General features: G+C 35.5%; 1 protein-coding gene across 7 annotated transcripts in view; it reads left to right on the top strand.

Annotated features, from left to right (window-relative positions):
• Positions 1-27,005, top strand: part of CEP112 (centrosomal protein 112) — a 175,533-nt gene that overhangs the window by 3,780 nt on the left and 144,748 nt on the right. For all 7 annotated transcript variants that reach the window (XR_015703216.1, XR_015703217.1, XM_087750765.1 and 4 more), the window contains 4 exons: positions 6,282-6,378; positions 8,863-8,937; positions 18,167-18,214; positions 18,352-18,429. Coding sequence is in view for 5 of the 7 variants with exons in the window: in XM_087750765.1 (XP_087606891.1) it covers positions 6,282-6,378; positions 8,863-8,937; positions 18,167-18,214; positions 18,352-18,429 (298 nt within the window). In the remaining 2 variants the exon portion in view is untranslated. The remainder of the gene's footprint in view (positions 1-6,281; positions 6,379-8,862; positions 8,938-18,166; positions 18,215-18,351; positions 18,430-27,005) is intronic.

Genomic DNA, 27,005 nt, shown 5'->3' with positions numbered 1-27,005 from the left:
CTGCTCTGGCTTCTGTTAAGTCGTCTTCCATGTCCCATAGCTCTATTCTCTTTCCCTTCCTCTTGTTCTCCTTCCCCTTTAAGTTACAGACACTTAGCATGGAAAATCAATAGGCCAAACTGATAGTTTGAGAAATTTAGCAGCAACTGAAGAGAGGGCTTTATAGTGATTTGGACTAGTGGTTACTGTGGGGTACTTGTGACTTGTACAAAGAGCGTGTTTGCTAACGTAGCTAATAGTCACTGTCCACTTCTTTCCACCATTATCTCTCTTTGTGTTAATACTCTCTGTAGACTTCAAAAGTAGATAATACCTATTGTTCTGACATCTTAAATATCTATCAAATAAGCTGGTACTCTGGTTATCTTTTTCAGACCTCAGATATTATGGTGGCAAAGCACAGTGGTCACAAGGCAAGAGACAGAATTCATACAAAGTTACTTAACTGGGAGAGGGAAGCACAGACAAATGTGGACAGGCAGTAAGAAAGAAGTGGTGTGGTAAAAGTTTGTATAGATGCAGAAGACTCTCAGGCCAGATTTTTCTTAAACCGATCAAAACCGTTGCTGTCCCCTTAGAGTTCTTGTACTGTCCAGTTTTCTGCATGCTGATGTATGGAAACTGGAAAATGGTATTAACTAATGAAGCTGAGGTAGATTAATCTTCACTATTTGTATACAGTTCAAAATAAAAGGAATGTACAGTAAGCAAGTGAGAAAAACTGTGGGGAGAGTAAATGTATAATATTAAAAAAAAAAGTTGTAGTCTAAGGACATAATGCTGAAAGGAGCTTTTACATCAAATAGTTTTTAATGGCTTTTTTTCTATAGAGAATAGAAATATAAACAAGCAAACAGATGGTGGATTTAAAGGATGTTCTAGCATTGTTGCTCACAGGTTTTTTAGAGGAAACAGAATAGTGGCTCCCTGCAGATAAGCAAGGTTTGCCATTCTGTCACAAAGGAAGAAAAGTTAGATGCGTACAAAGAAAGAGGGATTTGATACATCTTTTTGTGAGCATGTTAGTTCTTATTAAACACTTACCTGTTTGTTTTGTGTTTCATCATGGCTTCTTTATGAAATAGCAAGATTTCTTCAGATTTTCTGAACAATCTCTCTCTGAGTTTGATTTAAAATGTTTTGATTTATATCATGCTGTCTACTACAAATACATGTGCTGTGTTGGTGACTAGCATCCCCTATGCCTAGATCCTGCATGTTTGTCATTAGGATAATGCAAAAATTTCAGTTTTGCTTATTTGCGGCTGTACAGTAGAATCCTGAGTATCTGTAGTGGCATCTTGTTATGGCAATCCATTGAACAGTCTCTTTTGTAGGTTTGCAGGAGCCAGTAAGCTTAAGCTGTATCCTTAGTTCCAATCAGTTGGGTATAGAACTGTTTACAGAGCAGGTAAAGGGATGAGATGTGTCGGGTTATTAAAGCTTGTTTTCCTGTTGGCTTAGAAAAATGTCCCTGCCCTATTGAAGGTGTGCCAAGCTGGTCAGCTGGACACTGTTGAAAATCATAGACTTTTTCTCTGTCCTGTTTTTGGGCATCTTAGGTAAATTTTATTTTAATCTACATTCTGTTCTTAAATATTAACTTTCTTTCTGGTTTTTCTTATGCAGTGCAACTTTGCACTGATTATCAAGATCCATATTCCTTTTTTATGTGGCTGCATTTCAGTCACGGATGGAATTGCCTCTTGTTTGCTCGTTTTGAAGTCTAGTTAATGTTTAAACTTTCTGAAATCCTTGGTGAAAAAAACACTCTTAGAGGTAGGGCGTACATATTATTCAAAACTCAGTAAACTCTGTACAAGAGGAAGTAAATGTTTGCTCTACTTCTGTATGAAACTTCTGGTTTGGTTTCATTGCATTATAAATATGCTCTCAGGTTTTGTTTCAGAAGTCTAATGCTTTTTTAATGTGTTCACTTATATTTTTCGTAAGCGGTTTTCATTAGCTGTTCATTTTTTTTAGGCAGCCTGGTGTTTGTGCTGTATATCACAGTGCTGAGTCTTGCATTTTTTAATTTTTCAGCTGTGATTTGGATAGATGACAGATAGGTGCTCTCACAAGTTACATCACGTCGATACTGAGTATCTTGAAACTTTTCCTCTTATGTATCCATTAACTGTGTAATTCTAACAGTCATTTTAAAAGTTGCTCTTAGGACTGATGCATCTCCTCTTTCCAGGTCCTACAACGTTAATACTAAGGGGTCTTCTGGTTGCTTACATTCAAATGCTCCGATATGACCCTGTGGTTTTGATAGCAGACTTGTGGTTTAAGAAACAAAGCTGGAGAATGGAAAAATTGCCAGCTGCGTTCCCGTATTACTGCTTTAGGCTTGGTGATACAAAGGGCCCTTGGGTAGAGCTGTCCAAATACCCTCAATTAAAAAAGTTAGGTTTGACCTTATGAAAACAAGGAGTGTATTATGCTTTAGATGTGCTTTTTGAGACCTCAGCTCAATCTATGTTAGATACCGTTGTGCTATGTCAAGATAACCAGCATAGATCTGTTCAGATTATCGTGGTCACTTGGAGTAGCACCATCATGATAAACTATCACTCTGGGTATTAGAAGCAATAAAGCAATATCAGCACAATTCTCCACTATTAGGCCCAATCTAACATATTGCTCTCTCTACAAGGCCATATTTGCAGCATAATAATACACCTAATTCCTCTGAATTCCTTACTTGTACTGTCAGCTGGAGTGTTATTTGAGTGGGACGGGACAGCATACTCCTCCCTCTGCATCCAGCTGGTGCTTGTCCCTATTTGAGGAAGGCTGAGGTACAGTTCCACCTACTGCCTCCCTTATATTCTTTGCCATATTTTTTGTCTCTTTGCTACCTGGATTATAGTAGAATATTGGAACTCTGACCCCTTTTCCTCTTCAGTATCTGGACCTAAGATTCGGCTTGGTCTGGCAAAGTTCCCTAAGACGGGAACGGGAGGGTAACAAAGCTTTATTTCATTTACTTTTTCTTTTTTGTCCTGTGGGACTGTAGCAATACCTACACTGGTGATCAACAGATGGTTCCCAAGGCTCTGGTGAGTTCTCTGGAGACCTGTATTGCATATTATTTCATGCCAGGAGAAGCAAGTTAAATGTGATGGAATAAGTTACTGGTTTAAAGAGATCTGGAAGTGAAACTTAGGCGTATAGTCGTGGCTCTGCTAATGGGTACTCATACCAGGAACGGAGCTGTGTCTAAGGAAATCAGAATTTATGTGTTGGCGATTAGAAATTTTGATAGCTCTGTAGAGCTTGATAGCAATGAGAAACTTACATTGAATGTGTGAGTTATGCAGGAAGAAATGCTGAAGGTAAACGTTCGGCTGTTACATTTTGCAGAAACAGCTTACTTAATACTTATTTACATGTGTCTATATTAAGATGTTAGCTATACTCGATGTATAGATCCTGTCTTTCTTTGTATTTACGGTTTTGAATGAGCTATCCGTGCAAGTAAAGATGTCAAATATCGAGTATTTCTGGAATCCGCAGTTTGTAGAGAGCGCCAGCAGATGGTGATCTTGTTACGTTATACTTGTCCTAGTCAGAATGGTATTAGGAAAACTGTATCCATAGGCATGTAATATATGTAGCTGGATAAAAATTTTGCATTCCAAACATGACTCAGTTCTTACAGATAGACTACAACATTTTCTCAGGGCAAAATAGATAATGCCAGTGAGAAATGTTTGAGTAATTTTTTGATGTTTATCTCAAGATTCCCTCCTTTAAAAGAAGCGAACAAATGGAGAAGTTCTTTTCATAGTTATTTTTATCTTGCAATACACATACTTCTATGTGTGAAGATTTGGGCTTTTCTATAAGAAGTTGTTTATCTGGCTAAATAAAAAGTAGATAGACAAACCTTACTTGCAAACTAGGGTGTAAATGAATAAGACCGAGCCAGCTGGTGCTAGAAAGGTGCATCTTTATTTTGAAACATGAGAGAATTGGTTTCATGAATGTGTAGTTTGGTTTGAACCGAAACCTGGTCTTTCTGACCCCATAGGAAAATTCTACTGTATGTTTATAGATTACACCTGAAAAACATTGTTAAAGGTTAGTGTGTAGCTGTGCTGTACCAGGAGGAACCAGTGAGTTTCCCTTACTTTGTTCCTAGTAGGAAGTTATTTACTAATCTCCTTTATTAGCAGCAAATTGCTTCCTTCTCCCGTGGTAGCTCACTGTTCTGGCTGAAGCAGGAGGTCACAGCGCTGGTGTCAAGACTCACCATTCTACGCTCACCTGCCGTGGGAGGAAAAAGAAATAATCTTGTGATTTCTGGAGTCTGACTCATATTAGCAGAAGGCTGGAAAAGGGAGTGAAAGGGTAGTATATGCTTGATATGAGCAAAATTGCAGTCCATCCTTAACGATCTTCTAGAACTTTGTTTATAGAATCAAGTAAAGCAACTTCCTTTTCAGTTCCTTTTCAAAATAGCAAATATGGAACTAAGAATATATCTAGACTTTTTTCCCCCCATTTTGTCAATTTAAAAATATTATCGGTAACTTGGATTGGTTTGAATATTTATTGATATTCCTTAATCTCTTGATGGTAGGGGCATGAATTCTGTTTTGTCTCATTTTAAACAATTGGAACTTTATTGAATTGTTAGGTAACCTGAGTCTTGTTCAGAAAAGAAGTCTGATAAAAGTGCAGATTTACTGACAGGCAAAGATTTGTCTCCTTTTAATGAAAGATAGTTTTGTGTCAAATGAAATCTTGGTAAGAAATGCATGATTTGGAGTGCTAGAAACAGTAATTGTATTCTTTTCTTTCTTTTGATCTTTTTTACCTCCCAGTCTTTGCTTATCTAAACTATTTACAGCCTTGTAATTGTTATTTGCATCCATGTATGTTGTTGGTATTTATTGGTGTTGGAAGGGAAGGTATGCTCCCAGTTGTTCCATTTCACTGTTCCCTGCTGTTCTGATGAAAGCTGGGGTGGTGTGCTTCATGGAAAGTTTGTCTGTGTTTGTCTTCCTAGAAGTGACTAGTTTACATTGTACATCCAACAGTTGTCTTTCTGTTCATAAACACTTAATTTGTCTCAGTGTCTTTTTGGCATAACTTACTGTCTAATTTGCTGCCAGATGGAAAGAATGAAAGGTATTTTAATGGTCTGCCTTGATTTTAATACGGTATAGCTAGTCATAGGAAGGTGAGTGGACTAACAGGAATTTTTAATTACTTTAATACATGTGGATGTGACATTGGAGTATATGCTAAAGGGTGTTTCGCTACTGTTTTGGATCTTTTGCTATATCAACCTATCTAATAAACTCTTATAATTTTAATTTTATTTTGTTCCAGACTGTTCTGTTCTTTCACTGTTCTGTAGTTGAGAAAGGTCTGTTGACCAAGTGCATCAGTGAAGGTTATCTTCACGTATCTGCTATTCTTAATTTCTTTTTCTTCAAATGCTTTATTTATGACAAAAAGCTTTTCCAAAAAATCCATGTCCAATTTTTTTCTCTACTGGACAGAGTACTTGATCATGCTGTACTTGTATCCTGTCTTGCGGGTCTTTCTTTACCATCCCCCTGTATATACCACTTTTAGTCCATAAAACAGAGCTGAAATGAAATGCAACTAATACAGTCTTTATGTCTGGTTTCCTTGACATGTTACTCTCCATCCTGACCTTTCAAGTCATTGCTTTTCTGTTGAGCTGTATGCATAGTTCTATCCTTGTCTTCCAGTTTGTGTGTTATATGAAGATATACCTTGATCTAACTTCATATTTTTTTTGGTCTTCCCGAAGTCTCCTTCTCTATGGTGCAGCTAACCATCACCTTCATTCCTTTTTCTTCTCTGAGTTTCTGGACCTTATCCTATGATGTCTCATATGTTTAGCCATTTTGTTTCAAAAACGTTCCCTCAAATCAGTTAATTTAGATTTATTTCAAAATCTGTTGGGAGATGCTGGGTCACATAGTAACTGAGAAATGCAAAGAACACCTTTTAATATACTGTGATGTACACGATATTTCTGGTGGTTTTGTTGGTGTGGGGTTTTTTGGCTGATGTTTTTTTAATGGAATGTTTAAGGCTTTTGTTTGCCTTTAACATGCCTTTAGTAAGAAATTTTTTCTTTTTTTATTCTACTATTTTTGATCTTTAAATCTTGACAATTATTTCTCCTGTGTATTTTAAAAGGTTTTCTTTTAAGATCAACATCCTTCATGTGCTACAAGTTGTAGAAAATGAATTCTTCTCTTTCTGCTTACTCTTTTTGTTAATAACAGGGAAAGATTCAAGTACAATGAGAAGCCAGCATTAAGATCACATTCTATGAGTCCTCCTCACCGGACAGATGAAGATAACCTAGCCACACCACTGTCTGTAAGATGCTTCTCCTTTTTGTCATAAAACTTGCTCTAGTTTCAATGAATTGTTTTTGTATATCCCCACAGAGCTGTTATCTCTAATTGCATGAGTCGTGATCCCTGTGTACAAGTGCAGACGTTTGGGAAGGAGTGATAGGAAAGACTAAAGCTCACCAAAATAGGCCCTCTGCAAGTGCAGGGGAAAAGAATTTCTTGTAGGATGGTCTCAATTCATCCTAATGGTTGACCTCTGTTTAGTGTAGTGTGTTTAATGTCTGCTGCATTGTTTTCCCTAGGCTTGGCAAACTGACTGTATTGACATCATCTTGTATTTTGCAATAGTAGATTAAAGAAAGCTGCGTAGATGTCTTTGGCTCTGTTTAATGATGGTTGACCTCTAAAAGAGTGAATTTTGGACAGTCTGTTTTATCAAACTTTCCACAACTAGCATTATGGCTGATGGAAGAACACTAAACAGACTTCATGTAAAACTCTTTTAGTCCAAAATATTTAATGATATTGATGTATAATTGCAAGCGTTTAAACTGAAAATTACTCCTGAACAAATATATGTTATCAACAGGTATGCTGTTTTCCTTTGTGAATGTGTTCTGTAGCCTGGTAGTGTCCAGTCTTTATTACTGGAGAGGTCTGTCTGCTGTGGTTCCTTCACCGCAGCCAGTGCATCTATAATAGCTCTCGTTCCTCCGTGAAACACTGAATTTGCTGTATGTACGTTGTAGGTCTGCCCACACTTATTTTTTTGATTGTATCAGAGGAACAGTTTAGAAAGATTACAGCTGGAAGTGGGTTGTTCACACCTGAGCAATTCGTATAGACTGTTCTTACGTTTCTTTACTGGGCACAATCAAGAACTCATGAGGACGTGACGTGCAAGTGGGGTAAACTGGAGGCTTGCTTCTGAGGTCTGTCTTTCTGAGGAAATTTGTGTTCTGCTGTGCATTTGGAATAGGGGACTAGCAAGGGAATGCTTTATCATGGCAGGCTACATGTGGTCTGTGGGCAAAAATTGAATGTCTCTGCTCTAGGCTCTGGTTGGTATGAATGTACTTAAAATATGTGTGTTGATTGTATATATACAAATGTAATTTAAAAAAGAAATGCCATAAGTAAAAATAAAAAATAAAAACAGATGCTGGATTTACTATATTTCTCCTTACTGGTTTCCTGTTTGTTTTACTTGACTTAAAGCAATATTTCTTATGGAACAGTTATTGTAAAGAAAAGGATTTCCTTCAGTTGATACCTGGATTTGGGGCTTTAAAGTTTGGTGGGGTTTTTTATTGTGTTTTTTTGTTTTGTTTTGTTTTGTTTTTTTTTTTTGTTCCCGGCTCTGCCACAGGCTTCCAGGGCAATGTTAGACAAATCACTGCACTTCATTGTTCTTCAGCTTCATATACTGGATTCTACCGTGATTACAGCTTTAAAACGGCCTTTAAGTGAAATAATCCTCTCTTGCTTTGCCAAACAGTTTGATGAACGTTTGGCTGGCTGGAACAAATAGTATCTTGTTCTGTTGTCAGTGACGCACAGATGTTCTGGCATAATTCAGGCCCAGGTAGAAGAACAGGGAGTCTTTTAAGAAACATTAAGAACTGCCTCAACCAAGTGTTGATTAACTGATGTTAAAGCTTCATTCACTACATGTTCATAATGAATGAGCAGATTTAAAAAAGAGGTGCTTGCATGCCAATACATAAACCTCTTGCGAACAGAACTTAATGAGACAAAGTAATTCATGCTTCAATGTGTTGTTTTTCTAAATAGTGTTATCTCAGTTAAGGAAAATTTTCTGTACCAGCTCCCCTGTTTGATACATTAAATACAAGCAGTAGTTACTGTTATCCTAGAGGAAAAACTTTTATCTGAAAGACACAGCCTTGAGCAACAATAACTACAGTCCTTACTGAATGTTGGAAATTGCTTCTGCAAAGAGGACCCCTAGCCTTGAGCTGTGAAGCAGCTACTCTGTCCGCTGTTTTTGCAACTCTGCCCGGTATAACTGTCCCTGCCTTGCTGTAGTTTCCTTTTTTTTTTTTTTTTTTTTTTTTTTAATTTGGAAGCTGATCAGGTGATCTCTGAATTCTGGATTAGCCCCACGAGGTGCTGTGGGGATGGATCATTTGTAGAATAAGTATGTTGCCTGAAGAATGGAGTATTTTGATTTTTGTTTAGTAAACTCACCCTTTGTAAAGGAGGCTGTTGCTTTGGAAATAAGTAAAATAAAGAACAACATTAAAGTGAGGAGGCAGGCTCATTTGTCCTCTGAATTCTTTTCTTTTCCTTTCTTAGCACAGTATGCTACTGGTAACTGAGCTATTTAAATTAAAGCTGTCAGAGGTATCATGACACTATTAGGAAGTGCAGTGTAGGCGTGGTGAAGTTAATGAGAAGCTGCTTTTTTTTTTTTTTTTTTTTTTTTTTTTACTATGTATCTGCCAGTTCTTCTGATTTTTTGTTTGACTTTTTTATGTTCCAGGACCATCGTCATAAAAAAACCATTTCTTTGGATGACAGTGACCTCGAAGCACGTCTCAATAGTTGGAATCTTGGGGTAAAATAAACAGAGCACATTACTTATTTATTGACTTGAAATGAGAACTCCTTAGTAATGTAGTCTGGATCTCCGAATTTAGTCAACAAAACTTTATGTAGGAATCAGTCTTTTAGAAATGAATTGGTAAAGCTTGGAAAGGTTAATTATGAATACGTGTCATTTTGAGAAGAAAATGTTAGAAATGCCTAATTTTTAAGCAATAGTAGTCTTATTGTATTTGATATAGTTACTGATAAATCAAGCAAAATAATAATACTGACTGGTCAAAACCAAGTGTCTTACTCTAGTAGAAATCCAGACTGTTTCCTGATAACTTGATAACATTATTTTGAATTAATGCTTGTGTAAATGAAAGAAGAGTTTGGCTTTCTGTGTGTGTGGGTTTTTTTTTTTATTTTGTTTTGTTTTTGTAAGGAATACAGGGTTTGCAAGCCATTACTACAACTCAACATTTTTTTGCCAGAGTTTGCCTCCTTTTAGAAGCGTTCAAGAGACTTTTCAGTGTGTTAACCTCTTTCCTTCCCTTTTAATAATTAGAATCTTTAGACCAGCTCTGTGGCTCTTACTCACGGAAAGAATAGTGTGTCTTTGCAAATTTGCTTTGCTGAGGAAAGAATCTACCTTTGTGGAAACTTCTGCAGTACTTTGGTCTATGTTCTTGTGTGGCCTTGGCTTTAGAATGTGTTTGTGAATGCGGTACTTTTGCTACGATACTGAGATTTGTCCTGACTTTGATGTATTAAAACTAAAGTATCTGAAAGAGAATCTGCTGTGGGGATGGAATAAGGAGGAGTTCTTTCTTGGACGGCTCGACAACTTCAGAACCAGTATTTATTGGATCTCAGCAAAAATGTAAAAGATATCTCTCCAAAGCTTGCCATGTTTACAGCTAGGAGAACTTTAATCTGTATTTAATTTTTTTTTAAGATTAAACCACTTTTGTAACCACTTCTGGAAAATCAAATCTATTTTCAAGCTATCATTTTTTCTTAGGATTTGAACACATCCTCTGTATTTTTGGGCTGCTATAGCACAAGAGGTAAATACAGTGAGGCAGTAAATATATTTTTATAAGGAGAGATGAAAAAATTACTAGCTAAGATCGATGTGAATCTGTGTTAGTCTTCTTTGATGTTTGCACGTACAAATTTAATATGTGGGGCTTGATCTGTTTGTTGTTCCTGAGCAGTTAATCAACTATTTTGGACCTAGGCATATCAGATGAATTTAAATTTTATTTTAAGGCTACTGTTATAATAAGACTTTATTCCCTTGGTTGTATTTTCTGTGGTATTAGTCCATGACAACTCTAAGGTCATAGTGAAGTTCCTTTTCTCTGTAGCTATGTTCTGCTGTATTTTTTCTGTTGTGTTGTTTTGTCTTTTTTTAACCCTTTTCCCTGTACCACCAAATCTTTAACCTATTTGATTAGGGTTAATATCATCATAACAATTTTATTAAGATCTTAATTTAATTAAGATCACTTTTATTTTAATAAAGAGTTTTTTCTTTTTTCTTTTTTTTTTTTTTTTTTTTCCCCTTTCTCATTTTCTGTTTATTCTCATGGGTTGAAAGCTCACTGAGTTGTGTTTGGGAGAGCGGGCAGCTGAAGTTAGGAGGGATGAGAGCTAGTTTCTAATGAAGCACCACAGCTTTGTTTTTTAAAAATAATGTATTTTGATGTTGTCATTTTAGTCAGCTACCAAATAATCTTTATTCTTCCAGTCCAGAGGGATACGACAGCATTTAAAAATCTTGCCTGTACACTCAATGTTTTGCATTGATGGCTAAGTTCTCTTCAGTGAAAACATGAATGATAAGAGAGAATGTTAACTTTTTTATGTCCTTCTTGGTGTTTCTCTTGCTGTTTTGGTGCCTGTTAGCATTCTAAATGCAAATTGCTTGCTTGCTTTACTTCTGAGAGAGAAGGAAGTCTTGACCTTGAGACAATCCACAGCTGCCTGACTGCTTTCTCCAAACTGAAGGTGGAGATAAGTGAAAATGTTAGTCTGGGTGCATGGTATTGCTCCTTGAAGGTCTTGTCTTTTATAGAGTAATACAAGATCAATTTCTAGCACTTCCAGGCTTAGACGAATATATTTTTCAGGAATTGAAGTTTTGTAAAGTGGGGAGAGTGGATCTCCAGAAAGCTTTTCAGTAGCAGTCAACTCCAATTTGCGAAAGCGCTATGCAGGTGTCTGAAACAAATATGCAAGCAGTCACTTGCAGGTTTTGGATATTTGGGCTGTATAAATACCTGGATTGTATGAATGGATAGTTGTAATACCTTGAGCTTTGAAAGCTGCTTTAAGGGGGAAACTTGCTCATGGCCATTTTACAAATTGTTCCAATTGATGCTGACAAAGAATCTCTTTATATCCAGCGTTTTTATATCTGTGTTGATCTGCCTGCTTGCTTATCTCTTTAATTTTATTTGTTTTTTATTTCTTTTTCTAATTGAAATTCCAGTTTGCAATCATGTCGTGTTGATAATGGATGGTTATTAAACTATGATGATCCTCCACTGATATGGGAGCTCTCTTGGATAACAAATTGGCTACCGTGACACATAAATCAGTTTTTCAAGTCTCCTCTCCAGGGATGGTAATTAAACAAGTCACTAGTGAGAGACTTTGATTGCCTGATAAGACTTGTTGGGAGTTACCTGACAAAGAAGATTTGAGGTTGTAAGAGAGAAGTCTGTAAGTGGTTGCTGTTGAACAGTGTTTCCCTGCTATGGATCACAACCTCCAATGGGTTCTTAAAGGGTCAGGAAGTAAAGAAGAATATGTAATTATTAAAAATGGAAAAAAAATGCTTACTAAATGATCGCAGCACTTCAGAATCTGTAAGGTTGAGTGTAAGATGTGACTGCTATTATTTCTAAGCATTTACATTGCCATGGGAGCATCAAACTATCTTTTAATTGCTAGTGACATTTGCAGAACATTTGAGAAACTTAATTTACAAGCGATCCCACCTCAGGTACAGAAGACCCTTGACCCAAAAGAATACTTCCAGTAGTATATTCCCCCAGTAGTGGGGGCAAGTTGGGAACGGAAATACAGAATGGCTTTCACTTTGAATTGCCTAATATAAAGAACAGTTGTTTTTAAAAAGCTTTTCAAAATTTCCTTGGTTTTTTTTTTTGGGTTTTTTTTTTTTTTGAGTTTTAATTGTGTGTCACGGAATAAATGGTGAATTGAGGTTCCTAGTCTGGCAAAGAATGTGTGCTTCTGTACATTTTTCTTGCAATGATGGGGATGATCCTGGGAATTTTGGACAAGTCCTTATACAAGGATTTTTCTCAGTAAGAATCCTTGAAATTTTAGGAAGCTCTTCTTATTTCAGGCAAGTATATAGGGAGAATATGCTTTTATTCAAGAATCTGCAAATATCGAGATAGGTGCCCTACATAAAGGTGAGGAAAGCTTAGCATCGTCCAGCTGTGAGTTGCTGCTAAGCCATCACTGTTCCAGTATAGGCTTGGCTGGGTTATAATGACTGGTTATAAACTGTTAATTTATTTTCACCCTTATCTTTTGGGCTTCTACTTCTTTCATATATTCTAAATTTCCTCTTCTTCAAAGGTCATGTATTTTTAAGGTCACATACTGAATGTGTTTTCACTTTTTATGATATACTTACATCGGTTGCTGAGATTTTTTTTATTATTATTATTATTGGAAATATTGTGAAAAATTTGGGAAATCATTTTATGATTTCTCTACTTAGCAGAGAGGTCAAAGCTTAATAGACTGTAATATGTAGGCTTCAGATATATTTGTTATTATTAGTAATAACATTTTCTACACGAGAAGTAAGACTATTGTTTTACTTTGCTAGTATTGTTGCTTCTCCTAAGTAATAAAAGAATTTTTCCATTTGCCTTGCAGCATTCCTGATTATCAAATGTTTTATTGTTCCAGTTCTTTAGATTCTAGTCATGCATGGGTAAATGTTTAAAAAAAGAGTTGATTTTTCATTATGATGAATTTGCCTTTCATACATGGAATACTAATATAAGCTAATTTTAAATACATTATAAAAATGTGGTTTTCTTAGCCCTTATTGACTCTTATCTAAACTGATGTGGGAACTATCCTTTATTAAGTGTTCATGCCTTGAAGTTGCATTTGCAATGTAGAAAAGAAGAAATCCTTTTGTATTGCTGTTTGAAGGGAGAAGTCTCAGAGCCAGGAGTTTGAACAAATGCAAGTAATCTTTGGTCGTGTTGTTACTTTGAACTTTCTTTGTCATTCTTTAGCTATTTTAGAATATAATAAAAATCCCTCAGCTGTCTTATTTTATTAACAGCTGGCAATAAACTTCTACATGTTGTTGCAAACTTAGTACACCTCATAAGTGGAACATCCTCACCTGCCCTTTAGTTATGTCTCAAAAATAATTATTGTGGAATATATGTAGTGTCAGGAAAAGAAGCTTGCTGGATAACGGAATTAAACTTGCCTTTTTTTTTTTTCCTTTTCTTTTTTTCCTCTTGTAGTTGCTAACCTTTTTAGATTGTAGACAAACATAATTTTTGGATATAAAATTTAAGTTATGTAAAGGAACAACAGTGAATTAGACCACTGCATATTCTTACCTGACCTGCCTATATATATATCTATCTTTTTTTTTTTTTTTTTCATGATGCTTCTGATACAGTTTCTGGTAGTTTAATTTGTCACTGAATTGTAGCCCATTTTAGGTGTGACAAAGCAACTCTTTCAAACATCCCAGGAAATTCAGCACTTCATTTTAGGTAGAAAGCATACAAAGAGATTGTACCCTGGGGAAAGAGCAAAGGGTTTTTTAATCAGGGAGAACACAATTTTTCATCATTGGAATTCAGCCAGGACAAGAATTAACTCTTTAGCTTTTACCAGAAGTGATGTGGGATCTTCAGTACAAAGAACCTGGATGCTCAGGTCTTGCCCAGAAGAATTTATCATGGGAAATGTTATTGCCTAATAAAGGTTTAAGAGGGCTTAGACCAAAGAAATTCCACGGTCAGTGGCTTGCATTATGTTCTCCTTTCTTGGAGCAATTATATATAACACAGGGTTAAAGTAGATGCAAGCATAGAGAATTCTTGGGTGGCTACAGCAACAGTGTATGTTAATGCCTGTTTTGTGTACTTGGCTCACATCTGCCTGTGTCTTTCCAGTCTAGTTAAGCTCAACCCTTTCTGTACAAACCATTTGATTATCTTTTGTTTGGTTTCTTAGTCTGTCTGCTTACTATAAACATACCTACTGTATATGTTGTGGTGTTGGAGGGCAGCAACACTGTAAAAACTTTCCCACAGTGAACTCCAAGTGGTGTTGTGACTTCAAAAAATAAATTCAACTTCCATGCTGACAAACAATCTTCATGTGCTTTAATGTCCTTCCACTAAGACTGCAGAAGCAGCATTAAAGTGAACTTCCCTACAAATTATGATGTTAGATAAGAATGTCCTTACTCAAATTTCCTGAAGCTACTCAGCAGTTATTTCTGTAGGGAACATGCTGGCTGGCTGGGTTTGTTAGATTAAAGTAAAAACTTAGGGCAAGGTTCAGTTCAGTTGTTTACCATTTCAAAATCTTAAGTGTTCTTAACTCTTTCATGTGTGTTTTTTCCATCCTTGTTTTGAAAACAATCACATTTTGTCTTTGAAGAAGCTTAAGGGGGAATGTGCAACAAGCCTGCTGATCCAAATGTGGATTTTCTTCCTGAATCTTAATATGTACAACATACCTTCTGACTCTGTTACTGAACTGTAAGAAGCTACAGTCGTATACCTTGATAAACATCTTCCAAAGAACGAAATGTGACGAAATGTACGAAAGGGTAGAATGGAAGCATAACGTTAATGTTGTCGTTTTTGTGGTATTGACTGTGTCAAAGGATCAGAAACTTTGGCCTAAGTTTCTGGACTATGAAAGATACAGAGCCTGTGTGCTGTTTTCAGCCAGAGGGGTGAAATATAGTTGATGTCCTGAGGATGAGTCTTGTGGAAGTACTTAGTGCTCGAATTTGTGCTTTTTCTGTACTGTCCTTGCTTTTGGGGGAAACCATTTCAGCTCGATTTACTTCTCCTATTGCTTGCACTGGTAGCTTTAAAATTGTGTACTTCAAAAATGTTTACGTTTGACCGCTTTATATAGAAATAGAAATTGAAAATAATAGGTTAAAAATTATGGTTAATTTACCTCAAATTCAGTTTTGGAATCTGTGTCTTTATGCAGATTTCTGCCATACATTTTTCAACTTAGGAGAATGAGTATATTTTCAGAAAGTACATTATTTCTGTTAGGTAATGGGAATCTCTTAAATGGGATCTGATCATCCAAAGCCTTCCCAGCTCCGGTTTATGAGAACTCAAGTACTAGAAGGTGACTATGCCTGTCCTCACAAATTGAAACATGGTTTGTTGTCTGTTTGACTGCCTAATAGAACAGGAGAATGCAAACTCTCTTCTACAAAGAAATTCAAAATGCCATTTTTGTTAAGAAGTGGTATTTACAAATTAGAGTTCAATTCTAGTTCAAATAAAGATGTCTTTCATGATGACATTTATTTGGTTCATACTCTTAAAAAAGCATGTGATTTACTGTTCTTCTCATGGCAGTCCTTCAGTTTCATACATATGTATTTTGGTTTGTCTTTGACCTTTTGCTTATTATTTTTAAATTTGCATGTTTCTCATAAATACAAGCTTTTTTCTTTTTTGGGCATTCTTTATTGTGATATTCCCTCTTTAATGTGGTGTAATTTTGAGAACAAGAAGTTTTGCAGAAGACCAGCATGAAAAGAATGAATGTTGAGACATTAAATGTTTACAGATCAGTTTAAGTGGATATAATCCACAACAAGTAACAAAGTGGGAACATTTAACTTCAAAGCACATATGGCTGCTGTTACAAAATCAAAAAATGCAAGACTTAGGCCATACAAAGTATTAGAGACACATTTTCCTTCTTTCTCATAAACAAGTAGGATATACCTTAGCTCTTTGGATTGGTTTTGAAATGAAGACTGTAAATAGCTTAATTTCATGGTCAGATTTGAATTAAATGGTCAGATATTTGAATTAATTGTAAATATTTACAATAATTTTTACCTTTAAAAAAGGGAAAGTAAAGGGTGATTGTATTCATTCTGCGTGAGAGAGAGTGCTTTTGAAAATAATTAAGCCTTTGAAATTTGGTTCTGCAGCCTTAGCCTTCTCCCCCAGGTACTGGCGAAGGCTTTCAGTGTTATCTGCTGCTCAGTTTTCTGGGGAGCCAGATCAGGGCTCTACCTTGGACTTGTGGCAAGCCACCTTCAATCCTGCCTATATCTGTACAGGTGATGATTAGGTGTGTGAGATGGATGGGGAAGTAGGCGGAATGAGCTAGAAAGAAGAGTATAATACTAGTAAAATTAGATAATTTTAGATAGAAAATACTATTGCAGGTACAAATGTGTAGGACAAAGAAAATACTCCTAAATTTTCCTGGTTTAGAATTTCTGTACTTTTTATTTCCGTCTCTCTTGCCTTTTTTTCCCCCCACTGTTATCTGTCTTCTGTGGTTAATGCCCCATGATGTTGTCGCTCCTGTATTCCTCTCCTCACCAATCTCCTCTTCTGTGTCCAAAAATTTTTTTTTTTTTTTTGCAGTAGGTGCATACAGGATTCCTTTATGCACTAATGTCTACCCATGTTTTTTGCATGCCAATCATTGTGGCATATTTAAAAAAAAAAAAGACACCAAAAACCCCTGAAATAAAACAACTCAGGATGCTTTATATGAAAGAAAGCTTAATGTATCTGTTTTAGGAAACTCATTGACAATAAACAAATAGATTATTTGTTAAATTATTGTTTTTATATACTTTCAGGTATGGTATTAAAATATTAGATAATACTATTCATTGAAATTGAATGTACGTGTTAAAGCTGCTAATATCTACAACTACTTCTGGGTGAAATATGACGACTCTTCAACAGCATATAGAAATCCTACATAACCTTTTAGGACAGGAAATGAATAATACTGTATCAAATTGAAATTTCAGAGGGATTAAGCCTCTTCTTCACTGATAAATTCAACACACAAATTTATTTAATAATACTGGAGAAAGTGCAAGCATTTGATATATTTGCCATGCCTCATAGATCAATTTAATCTTTTTTTGGGGAAAAAAAAAGTCTAAATGTTGTAAGATGATGTATTGCAATCACATTCGTATTCCAAATCTCACTGCCACATTTTACAAGATTATACCCTTGAAAGCTTTTCTTGGGTGTTACGCATTCTCTGTGATGTGATGTTTGAGCCTCATCGTCTGGGAAAATTAAAAAGATATAGCTGTCTGATAGAGGAAGTGGGTTGTGAACAATGTTTTGTATTCAGTTCTTAAAAATAGTGATTGAAAGAGCTGCTTTAATTATACAGTACTGTTAATGAAGTATTTCCTTATGTTTTGTCTCTATGACTTACATATGTGGATATAGTTTCAATGCACTCAACTGTAGTTTTTTTGAAAACACGTAGATTAAAATCATTGTAATATGTAAATTTATTCTAGCTTTACACTGATTTAAATGAAAGTTTATCCAATGAAGTTGGAAATCTTTTGTATAAGCTATGTATTTAGCTGCCAAATTCTTCTAAAACATGCATTGATGGAATTTATACAAGCACAAGGGTTTGGAAAAATAAAAGTGCCATTTTTGATCCATTTGCATTAGGAAACACTAAAATTTTAAAACTTACTGAGTAGGTCGTGTCCAACAACATGATCTCTTATAAAGATTTTCTATAACTTGTAAAAGGTGGCAGTATGTTATTGGACTTCTGCATTCTGCCGAGTGTGTTTCTTAAGGATCATTGAAATGTTGTAAAGGAGAAAGAATTATGCACAGGAAAAGTAAATTGTGTGTTATTCTAGGTTACAGCCGTTTATCTAGAGACGGTACTGTTTTGTTGATTTGCAGATTAAAATTTTCTAGTGGAAAGCAGTTCTTGAACTGGTGTGTATGTCGGAAGGCACGCTTAAATCGGTTCCGTTGTCGTGCTTTTGAGTGATACAGTTCCTGTGTTAAGTATACCCTCACTGATACAGATTACCTCTCAAAGTACGCATGCAGAGTTGTCTTTGCAAACTTTTTTGAATATTTGGAGATATTTCTTACAAACAGTAACAAACAGTGTTGCTGACATAATTACTTTTTCTCTAACCTTTTGTTTTGCAGTTAGAAAATCCAAGGTATTTGCGGGAAAAACCAATGCCAGTGTCTTTGGTAGGTATTTATATTCCCTTGATATTTTATAAGGGCGAACAAACATGCTTAATATTTTTCATTTCTGGTTAGAATTGATTTTACTTGGAGTTACTGCTTTGAACTTAAGTTGTTTTGAACTTTTTCTCATTCAATAGATGACACCGAAAATTGGCCTAGGAAAAAGTAGCTCTTTTTGTGATGAACAGGCACTATTTCGAATGCGTGAAAAAGAGGTAAGATTCTTTTTAGTCTTTTTAGAAAAAGAAAATTACACCCAAATTAGTAAGTTAGGGCATTTTCTTTGGAAATTGGGTATTCACAAAGCAGTTTGTTATAGCAGAAAAATCTCATGTAAGAGAAGTTTTGCTGAAGTGACAGGGCTTTACATTAAATACTTAATGTATTTCTCAGTTACTTAGGGAATAAAAAAGATGTTCTGAACACATTTACTGTTCCTTTGAAGGAATTTTTAGTGTAGAAGGGTTTGAATTCTAGGAATTTTCCAAAGTACCTTTTAACAGAAGCAATGGAACCCTTAATTTAGTGAGGATTTTTGTTTACTTTCTATGTACCTTTAAAAATCTGCAGATCTAGACCTTATTTCTATTAGGACCTATGTTATTTCTATATTTGCCTCATCTGGCTCCCGTTCTCATTTATTCATATGGGTTTTTGTGTTATTTCTTTTGAACATTGTTAATTCGCGAGATTACTGTCAAAGCTTGCCTATCTAATTCTTTCATACTATGTTATTTTGTTTTGAACGTGTACAAAAGTAGTTTTGTGGTAATTTTTACCTTTTTCGTAGTTTGAGGAAGTTGTATGCCTATGATATTTTTGTCATATACTACTCAGTTTATTTAAAACATCAGTCATGAGATAAAGCTCAAATATCCTATGTTTAGCACATAGATATTTCAGATTCTTCTGAAACCACTTTATTTTTTTTGAAAGTCAGTGAGTCAATGGTTTGATGGACCAGACTTCAGGAAAGGAAATTCAACATATATTAGGAAAACAATTAAAAAAAAACCCCAAACCAACACTCTTCTCTCTTTGCCCTTCAAATTTCTGTTTTTAGCCACATGCTCTTGGAAAATAGAGGCATATGTACACAGTTCCCTAGCTATCCACAAGTACTTAGACCTCCATAGGACTCCAAATATGTACGAGTTGGAAAGGAAGGGGCATCATCTGCAAACCATGAAATCGTCCTTCCTTTTACATGGTATGTTGTAAGGACACTTATGAATTAGAACTGCCCTAAAGTTACTTTCAAGGACACTTCAGAAGACATCTTTAGCTGAGATACAGGGGAGAGTAAATTTGGTTTGCAGATACTTCTATTGTTAATAAAGTAATGGATATGAAAGTCTGCTTTATGTTGATAGCTGGCAGTCTAATTGGATGCTTAAACAAGCAGCCTGATATGGCAGTTGCACAGTACATTGCCTTTCTCTGCTCTGGTCTCAGAGTGACTGTTCTTTTGTATTGACAATATTCAAACCACCATTGCCTCAGGATGAGGCAAGGCAAGGTTTCATAAGATGTGAAAATAGATCAAAAAAATAAATAAATTGAAAGCACAATGTTGCCATTTAAATAATATTTTCAAATTAAATAAACAGGAATGCATGCCAAGTAGCTACATAAAATACTCAGTGAATACTTCGCTAGTTCAGTGGAAAAATCCTCTAAACCACACAGTAAAAATCCAGTGCTTTTTGCTAATGGTACTCAACTGTGGGCTAGTTTAAACTGGAAAGGTTATAGACAGTGTTTCACAATCACCATGTGTGTGCTATTAAGTACAAAACTGAAATGTGTTTTCATCTTATTTTGTTTGTGAAGCTCAGTTAAGAATAAAGCCTTTTCGTTTATAGAATGTAAATGTATTAACAGAGAAATGGTGCTTTTGGTGAACCTTTAACTGTTTTCAACCTCTTTGTAGTAGAATGGGAGAACATAAAATAGGATAACTGCGGTTTTTTGCTTTTAACCTTTAGACCTTTGTTCATAAACCATTCCTGCACCTGTTTTGACTCTGTAATGCTAAACACATGGCCATTTTCAATGATAACCACATCACAGATTTATGAAAATGTGAATATCATCAGGCAGTGGTTTTTAGTCATATTTTCCCCAAATACTTCTGACATGGATTAAACCATTTGGGAAACTGTCATTACTGAAAAATCATGGGTTCAAACAAGGAAGATGCAACAAAACAGGAACGTATCAGTTTTCAGCAGTACAGCAAAACAGAACAGATGGTATGACTGGCTTATCTTGATAAATAGGAAAAAGCCTCCCTTTGAACTTCACCTTCGGTCATCCTGAGTGCCACCCAATACTCCATGAAGCAGAGGAGGGGGGAAAGAAAAAGTTCTTATTTGTGATTTTTCAGCAAACCAGAACCAATGCTACTGCTAAGATATGGGTTTGAAATTCTTCTGGAATTAAAAAACAAATTTAGCTGTGTCAATAAAATATGGTGTTTTGTTAACCTTTCTCAAACAAGTAGTTTATCTGATGTATCCTTTAAAGAAGTCTTGGTGTTTCCTTTAAAGAAGTTCTGATTCTTAATTTTTCATTTTGTCAATTTTATTTTTTCTTAGCATCTTTCTCAATGTCCTTCTGTATAATTTCTGTAAGCAAAGATATTTATTTCTCTAGACTCAGCAAATGAAACCTAAACAAATTTGAAGCAAGAATATTGGAAATAATTTTCTCTTTTTATTCTTTTAAATTGAAGGTTATAATTAACATCAGGAGTAAATATGTACTGAGCAACTCTTAAATAATTTTTTTTAGGCAAACCAGCAAGCTCGGTGCTTTATGTAATAACTGTATATGAAGCTTCATCTGTCTGGGTTAACTGAGAACATCGAATGTTTCCAGTAGTTTTGTTGACTTCATCACTGTGCTCCCGTCACGTCCAGTGACAAAGTCACAGGAAATCCAGTGATAAAGTCTTTGGATACTGGAGCCCGGGTGCTTTTCCAGCTTCTTGTATGCTCAAGCAGTCTGGCAGAAACGGTTGTCTTTCCTACAGTTAGCTGGAGCAGTAGGTAGTGCAGTGTAACTGGAGGGAGGAGTAGTTCTGGGGAAGGCAACGGGGGAGTTGTCAAGAGGATACAGAATACCTGCAGGATAATTTCCACCAATTTGTCATGTGGAATGAGGACCGAGGAAGAGAGAGTACATGCCCAGGGAAAAGGAGAGATGAGCTGGGTAGGGAAAGATAACTTAGAGTGTAGAGAATGGGAAAAAGACATTTTTTTTCCCCTGAAGATGCATTTTCATAGATTGAAGACTTGGAAGCAAGATGAAAAGGAGAAGAGGGATTTTTTTTCTGTATTCAAGAATTCTATCTTTAGATGCAGCCTCTTTAAAAAAGCTATTTAGAACCTTTATCTTTGTAATTTCTTTATGTTTTTCTCCTTTTTTTATGAATGAGCACTCCCGTTTGTTGCGTGACACAAATACTGTTTATAAAGATCATCAAGCCATGTATATAGTTTTACTGCAACAAAAGTGTTGGGATCTAGTGATATAAAATCCCATGCTGCAGTGATGATGATGTAGTTAAGTCTTGATCTGGCTAAAAGTGTTCTGAATTTAAGGTGTTGAAAGCAGCAGATGTACTGCGCTTCTCACTTATCTGGCCAGAGATTATAACTTGCAAGGGAGAGAGCTGCAATAAGGGCTGTGATTTTCCCCGAAAGAGGGACCATGCATAGAATGTGGAGGAAAGAACGCAGGGAGGAAAGAAAGTTGTAGGACTTCGGCGGGAGAGTGAATAACACTTGCCAATATTATCATAGAAAAGAGGTGGGGTTTTAGGAGGCAAAAAAAAAACCAACACGTGAAGATAAAAATATGTGTCCCTGCAGTTAGAAGGAGGTGGTAATCAGTGAGCATTGTTCTTTTTGTTTTGATTTCTTCGTCTTAGTTGCTCTGTTCTATGGTAAAGTATTTAAATACATAAATTAAACATTTAACGCATGCCAAATTAAAAGCAACAAATAAAACTAATATGGAGATAGTATCCTAAAAGAAGGACTCTTACAATTAAACTGAGCTTTTACCAATGTAAAATTAACATTCTTGTACTTTTAGCTACATCATGGACTTGATATTTTTTCCTCATTGAAAACAGATATTTTGTTCATATCTTCCAAGAATGGTAACAAAATATATCAGTATTGTTCTTTTGTATATTATAATGAAAAAAAGTGTTCATGTGCTCATGTGTACGTATGTCTCTAGAGTTTAAATCTACTTGGTAGATGGATGTAGATACATATGTGTATGGAATTAGGCATGCTGAATACAGCTAAAGGAGCCTACTTAGGCAGGTAATGGGGCTGGTGATCCTGTTTACGCTTTTTAAGCTCAGAGGTATTTACTAATAATAGGAGGAGAGTGGTTTTGATGGACTTTCTGAAAGCATTTGAGTTGCAAAGGCATCTACAGGTGGGCCCAAAACTTGACTCTTGCAATAACCGGAGCTTCATGTGTTGGAATTCTTTTTTTTCTTCTGATCTCTCTGTTCTTTACTTCCTCTTCTCTTCCTTTCCTGTTCCCCTTCTTTTGCCATCCTGTTCATCCAGAACAGTCCAAGTCATGCTTCTGGTCATAAACTTCTTGCTGTTTTCCAAGGGGTAAAAATCATTTAGGTTTTTAACGCTGGTGAATATTCTTGTTAAAATGTAGGAATGCCTGTTGAATTCTGTTCACACAAGTGTGGCCCATAAGACAGGGCAAGAAAATGCAAAAAGGCAGATAAGACATCATTGTTGCTTCCACTTTTCCGTAACTTTTTTCTTATGACAACTTGGTTCTGAAAATACTGTTTTATTCCCCTTAAAAATATTCCAAGCAGTGTGTATTGTGACTTTGAATATTCTCTGGTTCATTTGAACGTTCTCCTTTTATGCATAAACCTGATGTCTATTTTGAATGCAGTGTCTGATTTATATTGAGAATTCAGTTGTAAACTGATTCTCGTCACCGAGTAATCATTCTGAATAGTAATCTGTTAGTTCGTGTTTAAAAACGCAGCAATCTTTACTTCTGTTAACACGATTCCTGGCTGATTAATGTCCTGTTCCTGAGAACATATGCAAGTTGTCCATTGTCTTCCATGTGAGGAAATCACGTCCTGCCTTGCTTTGATAACTCTTCAGAATGTAATGTAATAAAACCCAAACCTTATTTTATTGCTAGACTGGTGTGAGACATACAGTGCATGTCAGGATGAGACATGTTTTCATAAACTGACTTGTGATTTATAATTCCTGATACTAATTGGTCTGGTCATGGAGATATATATGTACATATACAGTTATTTATTTCTTTTTTTGCAATAGTTTGTGAACTATGTCTTTAATTATTGCACATATGTGCTGGAGACATCGAGAAAGATCAAAGAGGTAGGTTAGCAATTCAAACTAGTGTTTTAACCAGTAGAATGTCCAGATGGTTGCCAAGCAGCTGGGAATTAATCTTTTGCTGCATGATTAATCTCTACCTCAAAGTGTCTCTCTCTTTTTAAAAAAAAAAAAAAAAAATGTTTTTTTTTTTTTAAAAAAGACAACCATGTATGGATCCTGCTTTTTAAGGGAGAAAGACATTGACTAGAAAAAGCAGGTACTATCCACTATTATTGCTACATGGTGCACTTGTGAAATAAAGGTAGGAGTACAGTTTTAATGACTGTTTTAGGAGATCCTGAAATGAGTGTAAAAAGTTTAGTAGCTGCTGAAATACAACATATTAAAAAAAAAAAGGGAATAACGCTGGGGAGAAAAAGTACGTTGTGTTGACTCAGTGTATACAGACTCCTTTACTTCACTGGACTCGGCACTATGCAGAATTATATGAAGTTTTCAAGTAGTATCTACTACTTTGTTACGCTCAGATTTTACTAACTCCCTTTGAAATTAGTATGATTTCTGCATGTTCACAAAGTTCAACTGAGTTCAACTTTCAGTGCTGGCAATTGAAGATACAGTTTGTTGCATTTTTGAGCTGTCTTCTGTGAAATTGCATCTAATAAGTTATTACCGTGTATAAGCTTTCACAATTTCTAAACATATTTTGAACTGTTTTTGATACCTAATGATGTCAGAGTCTCTACTACTAGTGGCAGACATATTTGTTACATATGGAAGCAGGACAGTTGCCACTCCAAATAAAGCTGTCAAGTAATATGATGTCCTGTAGTGCTAATATGCATGTTATGTTCATTAGCTATATCAAGCATCCTTTAGAGTAAAAATACCATTTCAAGTTATTACAGTTGTTGGGATACAAAGCTGTATGCTTTTCTCCCTGTCCCACCACCCCCAACTTGGAAATCTATGAAAAATACATTGTTCTCTCTTGAAAGAGACTAATGACATTTACATATGAATAAGAACAATTGTCCATTCAATTATTTTTGTACAGCAAATGTGTATTAATGTCCAGTGTCATTTAAAAAGTCAGATTTTTCTTGATGGGGGAAAGCTGTACGATTTGATTTAGGACAAAGCCTTTCATTTTTAGTGGCTATAATAATGGGGCAATGTCATATTAATTTTTTACTTAAGTGAATATCTCGTTTCTCTTCAAAGAGTACTCTGTAAAAATATTATAACTGGAAGTAGTAGTTGTAGTGTTTTTAAAGAGTAAAGATACAAAGAAGGTTAGATATGTGGAGAGAAGTATAAATGTTTGTTAGGTCAAATAATATAGTCCAGATCATAAACATCGACTTTTTTGGAGGGACCTTTGAATCTGGGCAAAATGCCGTGTTTATAAAGGGTCTTTTTACATTCTAATTTCTGGCTTGGATGTTTCACTTGTTTGATACAGCTTTTCTTTCAGTCTGTCTGGTTTGTCCAGACTGTAAACTCTTTGCAGCGGAGACTTTACAAGACATTTATTTCATGATAGGCATTGCATCGGATAAAAATATTGATGATATTCAACGCAGAATTTGGAGTGGTTGATGATCTACTGTTTCAAAGTGTAGTTATAAATTTATTTTTTTAAAACTTCTGTGTTACACTTAGAGGATGAGCACAAACATCAGGAAAAAAGCCCAATATTAATGTGAATCCCAGATGGAAAACCTGCTTTTGTTGTGTGTAATGTTCCACTAGGAAAAATATTATTTATGACTTCCTTTAATTTCTAGGATTTGTTCTTAAAGTATGATAGAACCTTGGAAATTTCAATCAAGTAAAACCAGTTGGTGGCAAAACTGCCCACCCTGTCCCTCCCAGGACATTTTGGGAAAATGTCTGCATCTGAAACAGTGACAAACAATGACCCTTGATACTTAAAAGAATCTCCTTAGCATATCATAAAAATTCTTTGTCAAAGACTCAAAATGGTCATTCTGTATTGTATAGAATGCCATTTGTCAAGGGAACCAAGCTGGACCTCAGGGAGATTCAGCAGGTACTGCTTCTGTATTGGGAACTCCTCTTGAAATCCTAATCTGAGAAGAAAAGCAAACTTCTCAAAAATGCATTTTTTTTTTTTCTCAACAGAACGTTCATCCTTGTATCTTGCTTATTTGTTTGTAAGGAGTTTTGCTAGGGCTGCAAGCTTGTCTGTGGACTTACATTGCTTTACACCGGCACAGCTTAAACATTCTCCTGGTTTTAGCCTTCCTGGAATTTCACGGTGAACTGTTAAACACAAGGTCATCCACGTCAGGTCTGTCTTGTGTTTTGTTCAAGTCTTGAGACTTTTTCACCTGTTACCCCTCAGAAAGGTTTATTCTAAGTAGTTTAAGAGAACCAGACAGGCTTGAGGGTCTCTTCCAGAAAATAACTTTTTCTATTGCCTGTCTTTTAGACTTTAAGTAAAGATCGCTAAACTCACCTGTCCAATGTGCTCCTCAAACACCATCTGCGCTTGCAAGGAAATCAAATCTGTTTGCGCTTTTAAGACCTGTGGTCATATTTGATACTTTGGTCATGATATGCACATTTCACTTTGGTCTAGACCCAGAACATCAGCGAGCCTTCTCTCCTCATGTACTTTGCCTGTTTTAATTGTGAAGATTTTGCAACTCTTGGCTGTCTTGAGAAGGCAGTATGATCCCCACATTCATCGATGTGTGGAAGATGAGGTATATTTCTGTATGCATCTTACACCTTCTTACTCTTCCTGCTTCCTTTTCATACTATAATGCATTTCTCTCTTCAGTTAAAAACATGTCAAGAGTAGATATTGATCTTCAAAATTATTTGAGCTGCTTATTAAATATAAAATGCGATATTAAGTTATATATCGTGATAAGTGTGCTGGTTACAGACCTCTGCATGCAATGAAGTTGGAAATGAACAGTATTTTTTTCCACATGCTGTAAACTCAGTGCAAGTTTTTCAGCCGTTCAGTTTTGAAAATGGAAGATCAGTTCCAATATGATTAAATTTTTATATTTACAGCAGAAATTTCTGTTCCAATAAATTACTATAAAGTATGAATTTGTTTCCTTATTTCTGATTTTCTTTTAGATATTTAGCTGGTTCTTCTGCCTCTTAAATTGCTCTAAATATTAAAACTCTTAATATACCTCAAAGCTGATCTTAACAATTTTTGAGGCTACAATATAAGATATGGAAATAACACAGTGAAATAAGATAGCTTGTTAATTATGATGTGAGATACACTATTCCAAATTACTTTTGTCTGAAGTCAACATGTCTTTATGTATAATAAATCTCAAATGTTTCGCAAGTACAGTATCTCCTGCCTTGGCTTGCCTGTATAGTTTAAAACACTGTATAAATTATCGATATTT

The sequence above is a fragment of the Nipponia nippon genome, unplaced genomic scaffold (genome assembly GCF_047370975.1).
Source record: "Nipponia nippon isolate SJK-2023a ecotype South Korea unplaced genomic scaffold, ASM4737097v1 scaffold_14, whole genome shotgun sequence".
NCBI classification, from domain to species: domain Eukaryota; kingdom Metazoa; phylum Chordata; class Aves; order Pelecaniformes; family Threskiornithidae; genus Nipponia; species Nipponia nippon.
Note: the sequence above shows the minus strand (reverse complement) of the source record. Positions and strands in the feature narration are given on the sequence as shown.